We start from the raw sequence: 10,814 nt of genomic DNA, 5'->3' as shown, positions 1-10,814 counted from the left end.
AATATAATTAAAAAATATTATAGATCATTTTATTAAAAGTGTCATATGATTACATATTAAAAAATATTTAAATATCTATTTCCTGCTATAAACAAACTATTCAATTATAAGTCAAATATTAGTTTTGTAGAACAATTATTAATTATTTGATATATAATTTTAATGTAAAAAATAATTTTTAAAATACCAATTAAAGTTGGATTTTGTTGAGGGTTAGGATTAAGTGTTTTGGCATTGATAGGGTTAGTGGTTATGTTAGGCTTAGGGTTTGATTTAAGGTTATGTTCAAAGTTGGAGTTTATGGATAGGGTGTGTGTTTAGGGTTAAGGTTTGGTTGATGGTTAGAGTGATGGTTTGGGTTATGGTTAAGATTTGGATTAGGTTTTGTGTTAGGTGTATGGTTTGTGTTCAAGGTTAGGGTTAAATTAGGAGTTGGATTAGGGTTATGACTAGGGTTATGATTAGGAATATGGTTTGGGTTTTAGATTAGGGTTATTAGTTAGTGTTAGCATTTGGGACTATGCTTGTGTGGTGGATTAGGGTTTAGATGATTGGTAGGGGTTGGGTTAGGGTTAGGGTTATGGGTATAAGTTGGGTTTGGGTGAGGGTCTTGTGTGTTATGATTAGTGTTCACAATTACAGATTTGGGTATTTGGGTACAAGTAAAAAAAAGTTAAATCAACAAACAACATTATTATAATTAATTATAAAACACTATTAAATCATATATTACAAATAATGTAAAAGCATAACTCAATTTAACTACATAAATATATTCTTTTGATTATACAAAAAATTATTTGTCACATCTTTCAACAATTTTTTTTATTCACACAAATAATTTTCTCAATATCTAAACAATGAAATTAGTAACTTAATAGTTATACTAAATCAAAACAAAACAAAATTACATTTCAAATTACTTCACCATCACAACACATTACAGCATACAAATAATATTCATGTCAATTTCATTTCATGAAAGATAAAGACTCACATACACTATAGGAGTATCAAACTTTTCATATGATGATTTTCTAAGATCCTAAACTTGTTTTCACACCAACACAAACACGAACACCACACCAGCACCATATAGATCAACCATGTTTGGACCAAGGACAACCAATTACACAAAACAGAACCACCTACACAAAGAAAAGAACACCACTTCATGCAAACAAAACCACATGATCCAATATGCATTTACGAAATAACACTGAACTTTGAAAACATCAAATCTCCAACAAATGAATCGAATAAAAAACCATGCAAGACAATCAATTATGTGGAGAGGATAATCGATTATCCACTTAAAAATGTAGAGAATCGATTATCTACCTCTACAAAGGCACGAGAACATCGATTATGTGAGTGAAAAAAAAAATACCAACATCAATTATGGACACCTGAAAATTGATGTTTACTTAAAAATATCTAATAATCGATGTAGTGAGTATTTAAAGACAATGAACCATTAATTATTAATTAAAAATACTAGCATAATCAATGGTCATTCGAGCGTATTTAAACAGATACTATGTTTACGTATAGAGATCTCTAGGTCCATTCTATTTAGAATTAGGAATAGGTGTAATTGATATGTTTTTCACATATCTTTCATTCTTTAAGACCTTATTCAATTAATCTCTTTGGGTTCCTATTGAATTAATAATTATGTTGAATTAGTCCAATTTTTTTTATAGAATATCTATCTATATAGATAGATAAGAAAAAAATGCTCAATGAATCTGTGTTCTTACCTTAATGATCCAACACCAAACCATCAAAGATGCTCCACACCAAAAAAACACTTAGGGATACACACCAAAACATTATGAAAGCTCAAAGCTTCAACACAACAAACAATGTTTCATAACTCACAAGAATTGCGCTTATACTTGCTAATGAAATCATTTATCTCTATTGATGAGTATTTAAGAACTCCACCAACAACTTGATCACTCAATTCAAACGATCAAAGAATCACGTGTCAAAGAATATCTACATACAACATGACAAATGAAAACTCCCTGTATAAAACTAAGACATTAAGAACAATGGACATAACGACTTTTCCATACTTTCTCTACACTTGAACGAGGAAGACAAAAGTCACAAACACCATCCTTCTATACTTATAAACCAACCACATTTAATAAATACAAATAAGTAATTCACCCGTTTTTCATCTAGTAGTTATGTAGTTATGGATGAAAATTATGAAAAAAAGAAGTATGGAAAATTTGCAAAGAAAGGTGGTGATTGATTGGACAAGTATGAAAATTTTTGACTGTGTTGGAATTGAAGAATGGAAGCTTTTCTTAGATTTGGTTTGATCAAATCCAAGAAGATTAATAGGAGTGGTATGATCTTGTGTAAATGATGATGATAGGTAATGTGACCACAACATTGTCTTTTCTCCTCTTAACCTATCAAACTACACTTTCATCTTTTTTTTCAAAGTTACAATCACAAGATTTCTATCATTTTCACAGTGTCATTAATATGAATAGCCAACCCCTACTACACAATAGTACAAGGACACTGAAAAGGAATCAGATAAATATTTTTCAAATAGATTTATTTTTAAAATATTCCTATTTAAAAAAAAGTGAGAAAGTGAAAAATAAAAGTAACAAGTCACGTTATTTATATTAAGAAAAAAATAAAATAACATATATCTAGATATACCTAAATACGAAAACTTGAATAAGTCAAACTAATTCACACTTATAATCATAGTTAAAATAGAAAAAATAACGTTTATACAATATTTATGAATCACTGTAATAATAATATTAATTATAATAATAATATTATTATAATCATAATAATAAAAATTATAATTTAACAATAAAAGTTATTTAGGGTGTTGGAGTGGAAAAAAACATATCTTCAAATAATGTCCCATTATAATTTGAATGTTAAGTAACATATCCCATGAATAAAAATTGTGTTAAAATGATTCTAAGGCTATTATTAGGAAAGATAACAATTTTTTAATACATTATCAAATTCCAACAGTGCTCAAGACTACGTATTTTAAGTATTATCGTAAAAGTAAATAAATTTAATATACATATAGTAACTTTTGAAATGTGTAAAAGTGTATATCACATTTTCATTATTCTTTTCATGAATTAGACATAATTGCAAAATCTTAACACAAATTAATCGCACACAATTTTTAATAAAAATATTGAATCTTAATTCATAGATTAACTTTGTCTCTTATATTCAACCACGTAATACCTAATTAAAGACAATTTTTTTAGCCAATAATATAAAATAAAAAGATAAAAGAATAAAAATAACATTGAATTCCTTAAACATGAGACTGAAGTAATTTGTATTACACAGAAAAAAAATTCAAAAGAAAAATGATGTTATCAGAAAAGGTGAAAATGGTGCATGTGCATGTGCAGATGCGTTGGTTTGAGTTAAGCATTGGAAAACACAAGCAAACTAAAATGATGCATGCGAGCATGTCATGTGCTGCATAGCATACTCAAACTAGGAAAAGATTTTATTCACATCCAATAATATGCATATATTTAATAAACCATTAAAATAATATAATATTTTAAATTAAAAAATAAATTAAATATAATTAAAATATTAATTTATTTATTTGTTAAATATAATATTATGTATGGTGTCAAGACATCACCCTCAAATTATAATCCACACAAAATTTAAGATAATGGAATAAACTAGTTCATTTATTCTTTAAATGAACAATTTTGTTCCGATAGGAAATCATAAGGGTTAAATTATTTTTCTAAATACTTATCACAGTTTAAAATTTCAACTCGAAATTAAATAAAACAATATATGGTGATGTGGCTAATAATGATTAATTAATTAAATAATTTATAGGAAAATTTTAAATGATAAATTTGATTTCAATAATTTATTATAAAATATTAATTTTACCAACTGTCAAAATTACCAACAATTAGTTGGTAAGGCAAAAATTCCGTCAATAAAATAAATTATTCATAATTTTTTTTTAAAAATTCATCAATAATTAATAACATTTTTTATTTATTATTATAATATTTTTAAATTACTACTTATTATAAATATTTTTATATTATTAATAAAATTATTATTATTAATATTATAATAATGAATATTAGTATTATTATTATTAATATTGAATGTTACTTTTATTAAAATTATTATTACTATTAATATTAATATTATTATTATTGTAGTTATTAATAATATTACTAATATTAAAATTATTATTATTATTATATTATCAGGAAATTATTAATATTATTATTATTATTATCATATTTATATTTAATATTATTATTATTATTACTGTACTAATTTATCATTTTTTAATATATATTATGTTCTAGATTAAACGAACAAGATTGGAGATTGAAGCTGTTAATTTCTCTACCAACCGACAGTGACGAATGTCTAAATAAATTAAGGTAGACAAAAACAAAAAAAAATTAGTATTATTTTTTGAATTGTAAAGAGAGTAGAACATGATTAGAATCAAAGTAAGGATGTACATTCCCTTGATAAGGATGCACACTATAGTTGAATTGGATAATTTATATTGTGGTTATAGGTTTTGGAAATAGAAAAATATCTTATTTTTTAAATAAATTTTTTTATATTATATATCATTATGTAACTTGACATTAAAAAATTAAAAAAAATCTTATTTATAAGAGTTTATTATTTTGTTTTATTTATGTACTTTATATATAAAACAAAATGTAATAAAATATTAAATATGACAAAAATAAAAATTTTAATTGTCCATTTAACTTTTGTTTAAATAAACCACCCACCCTTGATGTATGGATACTACCAAGAACACTAAAAATGCAAATTCAGATCCACCACTCAAATATAAATAACTCTTGGTTTAACATAATAACATCCAAAAACAACACATAATAATAAGTCAAATAATAACCACCAGCCCCAGCCCCACTATCACCTAGTCCAGAAGAAGCCATTTTCCAGTAATTAAAAAGCTAACCAAAAACAATAGACCAGCATCAGAAATGGGGAAAATGTGAGAAGACATGGAGGAAATTGACAAGGCAGCAAAAAAAGGGTCAGAGGACTGGGGAAGGAAAGTTCAAGATAGCAAGACAGATGTGCAAGAGAACAGTCAGAATAAATGCTGTGACCTGCAAAAGGATTGGGCACAGATGTGAAGGGATTGACCATGAGATGGGCAGTTTTGGAACTAAGTATTTGGACCAAAAAATTAAATGCTCCAACGAACATTCCATACTACTTGATTTGGAACTTAGGCACCTCAATACTCAAGACTATCAAAAAAATATAAAAAGGCTTTCTATATAAATATGAATAACTAACCGTAGTTGTTATTAATGAAATGCTATGGTGGTGCAGAGCAATCATGAGTTGAGATTTGCTTCCCTTTTTTACAAATTTTAAAAGGCCCTAATCTGTTGTTGGAAAGCCGCCTTAAAAGAAACCACTCTTGGCCTGTTGCTGGTTCTATGGCTGCCTAATAATAGCAGCACTAAAGGGAGTGTGTTTAGTTGCACCTTGACTAGGGTTTGGCTTATATAATTTATAAAGCTTAGAAGACTATGATAATCTTCACCCTAAAGTCGGTTTTTGGGATTAAGTTAGGTTCTAAGCCCAAATTTTAGAACAGTACTACTAGAGTCTATCTTGCATATAATGTTGGGTCACCTACATTTGTCATGCTCAAGTAGCCCTGGGTGTTTGAAATTCCCCTTAATTGCAAGCTAATAAGCTGTCATCTCATAGTATACTTACAATTGTTTTCATCATGTTGACATATTTGATTAGATGCCACTCTTCTACTTTAACCAAATATACAAGTCAAGGAGAAAGCATGAGAAACTAATTGTCTGTGAAGTGAACTATTGAAAACATGGCCTGTTGCAGCCTATTGTGAGCATTTCCCTCTTTGTGTTGTAGATTTTCCTATGATTTTCAAAAGTAGTACAGTTGCCGTGTATGTATGAAAACGTTGTAATTTTGCTAAATCTGATCATTTTGGAGAAAAAAAAAACAAAATAAGAATTTGTAGCTGACAATGGAACACTAATTGATCAAGCAATCTACAAAATTCATTTCATAAATATTGCATGAGAATGTCAATCCCATCCTTTTGTCACACTGACATCAACCCAAACAAACAGTTATACTCAACAGCCAACAGACACTAATGACCTAGCAATCCTCTTTGTTTATGGTGAAGCACTCTATAAATAATTAATTGTGTATCATTAAATTGGATACTAAATTATTAGGATGTGGGAGGCTTTGGTTTTTGACAATTAAAGTCACAAGGTAGCAGGGAAAAAAGGATAAAGTTATGCCATAAATAAGCAAATAGTGGACTGTTGCAACAAAACATACACAACATCTTCCCAATATCAATTCTGTGGAAGCTTTAGACTTATGTGAATGAAGAACAGAACCACAAGAAAAAGTTTAAACCACCCTCAAAGAATATTTATGACGTCTTAAATAGTTAACATATAATATCCCCTATCCTCTATTCAGTTCCTGACACCTATTTTAGTTTATGTAGCCACTAGCATGTATGATATCCCCTATAGTAAAGGAAATAACAACAGAAAATTCAAGCTGGTTCAATTCATATTTGCCCCTTTCCTGAAAAAGAACTTGATGTAGAAATAAGATTAGTTTTCCCAGATCAAATAAAGCACCACAAGAATCATTCCCTCCATGTTTGCAAATTAAACTGCAATAAAATATTCAAAACACAGGAAGTCAATCATCAACCTTGCTACAACATTTTTTCATCGTCCAAAGTACACCTGGACATGTGAAATATCACAATACCTTTATGTCCATGATTCACCATCATACGGCACAGAGTTTCCATCGAAGACAGAACAAAGTGCCAGAGAGAAAAGTAAGATGCAACCAAAGGAAGATAATCGTGAACACAATAAAGTTGAATGATAGAACTAGGCTTTACCTCAGATAACCATGCGCAAAACTTGGCTTCAACATATTATAAGTGCGTTAACCTTTTCAAACCATTCAGTTACATATAGAGAGCTTCCCTGTCCACTCATCAGCTACACCATAATCAAGGCTGAGCTCTCTCATGGGAGGGATATTCTCCATTGCAAATAGCATAAGATGTGGGAACATCAAATTGTTGTGATCATACAGAACAAACTGAACGAAAACATTTGGAGTTGAACTGTGGCTCATATAGCAAGCAACATTCCTCATTGTTGACACATCCAGAGAAAAATCTAGAGGAGGAATAGATGGATATGATGGACGCACATATTTAGGGTCTACTTGAGACAAATCCCCCCATTCCGCCCATCTTTCTGAAAACCGATTAGGATATATTGAAGAGTCACCATTCATTGCAAAGAGTTGCGCCTGCTCCCTAGTCAAAACAACCCCTGCAAACTCGCAGATAAAAGTACCGGCTTGAATAAGGTCCAAGGACCTAACCCCCCAAGCTGTCTGCAGGGACCTAAACACTTCCAACCTATATTTCAGCCCCTTCTGCTTAAGACGATTCCGACAATGAGGAGGACAAGAACAAAAAGGGCCACACTCAAAAATCAAAGGCTTCCCTTTCACAAGATGCCCCTGAAGAGTATAAGGAAAATCGCCCCCATTTTTCATAGCACAAAAGCATCCATCCCCACAACCATCCACACAGTTACAACCAGTAGCTTGGCCACTCTGATGAAACACAAACTGTGGAAAACTAGTCCTGGGAAGATACTCATAGCTAAGAGGATCCCGATAATCATCTATGTGTTAAAAAGCCAAACAGCAACCTTCTCCTTCTTGTCGGACATATCAGCAGAAAGACAATGCAGAGTGTTAGAATCCGACTCACTCCTCCTAATGCTCCTAGCTTCCTTCAAAATAGCACTTCCCATCTTAGGCTGCCCCTCAATCCTCCAAAGCTTAAACTTGTAAACTCCAAAACCAGACCTCCCCACATCAAACCAGCGGTCAACAATCTTATACACTCCATCATACACATACACCTTACCAGAAGCAGAAGCACTCCCCTCATACCTCCTCCCACGAATAACCCTCACCTCAACACCATAATGCATACTCCTCTCCAATGCAAGGTTCCCTGACTCCAACTTCTGATCAGCAATCTGCCTAGACGAATTCTTCTCCTGCCCTCCCTGCCCAGTGTAGATTATAACCTCACCATTATCCAAATCATCCTCATAACCCCCAGAAACAATCACACTGGTGGCTATAGGCTCCCCGTAGGAGCTCATACTTCCAGGAAGATAATCAATGCCAGCCTGTATCTGACCGTGCAACCCAAACACACACAACTCCATCCTGAAAAGGAACACGTCCCCCACCACAATCCCAGGAATGGCCCCAACGATTCGCTGCTGGCGGTGCAGCCACAGTCCACGCTCCCGCATCAGTCCAGCAGCTCGCAGGTCCCCGCGGAGACGTCGCGTCCTGCCCTCCACCGCTGTCCCCTCCTCCTCCTTCACCGCAATGGGCCCAGTTGGTTCGTGCTACTCTCAAAGGAAGGAAGAAATTGAGTCACCTAGAAGGGAACCCTCCAGGCAAAACTGATTCAAAATATGAAGACTGGGACCTTGATTCAAACTGAACTACAGCCAGGGACCTTGTTTAAGCCTCTTTGTTTTATCATCTTCCTCACTTGCTTAACCATGCCCCGTCTCCCATCTGAAGCACACAGATTTGACACAAGCACGTAGTAAGAAGCTTCATCAGGGTGCAACTCCAACATTCTCTTAATAGCCACTTCCCCCATCTCAAACCTAGAATGAAGCCCACAACCATGGAGAAAAGCTCCAAACACACTAACACTAGGTTCAACAGGCATTCTCTCAATAAAATGAAACGCTTCTTCAAGGTTCCCAGCGCGCGCCAACATATCAACCATACACGCATAGTGATTCATGGAAGGAACAAAATTCAACTCCCCACACATCAAATTAAACAACCTGGACCCTTCTCCAACCATTCCCGAATGACTGCAAGCAGCTAATATAGTTGTAAACACCGCTTCATTAGGCTCAAGCTCCTCCTTCAACATATCCCTAAACAGCCCAAGAGATCCATTTCCATCCCCCTGCATCCCATAGCCACTAATCATTGCACCCCACGTCACCACATTCTTTTCCCCCATCGAATCAAACACCATCCTCGCCGCCTTCGCATCCCCACATTTTGCGTAGAAATTCAGCAAAGCAGTGCCAACGTAGATGCTGGACAACACCAGGCCATACTTCAATGACAAGGCGTGAACAGAGCAACCAAGCTGAAGCGCGCCAAGGGAAGCACACGCAGAGAGAACACCGACCACAGTAACTGCATCCGGCGAGAACAACTCCAATCTCATCCTCTTAAAGAGCTCCAGAGCCTCACACTCTTCACCACTCTGCGCACAACCAGAAATAATAGAGTTCCAAGACACAACATCCTTGTCAATTGATTCAAACACGTTACGGGCATCCAAAACAAGGCCACATTTCGCATACATACCAACAAGAGCATTCCTTACAGGAGGATCCTCCAATCCACACTTAACTACAAAACAGTGAAGTAATTTCCCCATAACAGAATTACGTAATTGCCCACACGCAGATAACAAACTTGAAATGGTGACAGAATCGGGTAAAAGCCCAGGCCATTTCTCGTTCTTCAACAACTCTATCGCTAAGCCAGGATAACCTCTCTGAGTATACCCTACGATCATAGCCGTCCATAAAACAAGATCCTGATGATGATAGGAAGAAGAGATACTCTCATCAAACGCCGCACGTGCGTCCCCAACGCTCCCACATTTGACATAAAAATTCAAAAGCGAGGTGGTCAAGAAAGAATTAACCGAAATTCCGTTTTTGATAACAAACCCATGAACCCACTTTCCCTGGTGCAACCACCCCAGGCTGGTGCAGGCGCTGACCACGCTCCCCATTGTAAACTCATTCCCGTGGACGAAGGCTTCTTGCATTCTGTTGAACAAGGTTAAGCCCTCACGAGCGCATTCGTTTTGCACGTAGCCGACGATCATTGAGGTCCAGGAAACGACGTCGCGGTGGGGTATTTCGTCGAAGGCGCGTCGCGCGTGAGGGAGTTGGCCGCACTTAGCGTAGGCATCGACGAGGGAGGTGAGGAGGAAGCTGTCGGGAGGGAGGGACTTGGTGAGGTGGCAGTGTGTGAGTGCGACCTGGAGGAGGTCGCGTGTTTCGGCGCAGGATTTGAGGACGACGGAGAAGAGGACGTCATCGTGAGGGGTGGGGTGGAGGGAGAGGCGCATCAGGCGGCAGACCGAAACGACGCTGGAGTGGTGGTCGTTGAGGAAGTAGGTGCGGATCATGACTTTGAAGGAGTAGAGGTCGCGGGACGGGAGGAGGTCGAAGAGTGCGCGAGCACGGTGGAGGACGCCGAAGGTGCCGTAGAGACTGAGGAGCTTCGTCGAGAGGAGGAGCTCGCGGCTGAGGCCTTGGACCACCAAGGACGCGTGTAGCTTCTGCAGACTTTCCAGGTTTGTGCAGAGGCGGGAGAGGTAGAACGTGGCAGGGAGCGGCGGCGGCGGCGGCTGTTGTTGTCTATGGTAGTGGTGGTGGTGGTGGTGGTGGAGGGAGCTGCGTTGAAGACGAGGTTTTGAAGTAACGCGGAGAAGTCTTGATATCGCAACCATCTTACGCTACCATGGCGAATTGAGGCCTAAGATGAACCATTGCAGTGGAACGACGCCGTCTCGTTTAGGCCCAGGTTAGGCCCATTTTCATTTCTGAGCAGTCGACAAT

General features: G+C 35.5%; 2 protein-coding genes across 2 annotated transcripts; both read right to left on the bottom strand.

Moving 5' to 3' along the window:
- Positions 1-6,337: 6,337 nt before the first annotated feature.
- Positions 6,338-8,447, bottom strand: LOC137808645 (histone-lysine N-methyltransferase family member SUVH9-like). The gene is given in 3 exon segments (XM_068609868.1): positions 6,338-6,674; positions 6,995-7,805; positions 7,808-8,447. Coding segments are annotated over 2 exon segments (1,386 nt in total). The 3' UTR covers positions 6,338-6,674; positions 6,995-7,059.
- On the bottom strand, positions 6,338-10,782 carry LOC137808644 (pentatricopeptide repeat-containing protein At2g03380, mitochondrial-like). Its single transcript, XM_068609867.1, has 2 exons — positions 6,856-10,782; positions 6,338-6,754 (listed from the first exon to the last, which is right to left on the bottom strand). Exon 1 carries the CDS (start codon positions 10,703-10,705, stop codon positions 8,636-8,638), a length of 2,070 nt encoding a protein of 689 aa, XP_068465968.1. The 5' UTR covers positions 10,706-10,782; the 3' UTR covers positions 6,338-6,754; positions 6,856-8,635.
- Between the last annotated feature and the right edge of the window lie 32 nt (positions 10,783-10,814).

The sequence above is a fragment of the Phaseolus vulgaris genome, chromosome 3 (genome assembly GCF_000499845.2).
Source record: "Phaseolus vulgaris cultivar G19833 chromosome 3, P. vulgaris v2.0, whole genome shotgun sequence".
NCBI classification, from domain to species: domain Eukaryota; kingdom Viridiplantae; phylum Streptophyta; class Magnoliopsida; order Fabales; family Fabaceae; genus Phaseolus; species Phaseolus vulgaris.
Note: the sequence above shows the minus strand (reverse complement) of the source record. Positions and strands in the feature narration are given on the sequence as shown.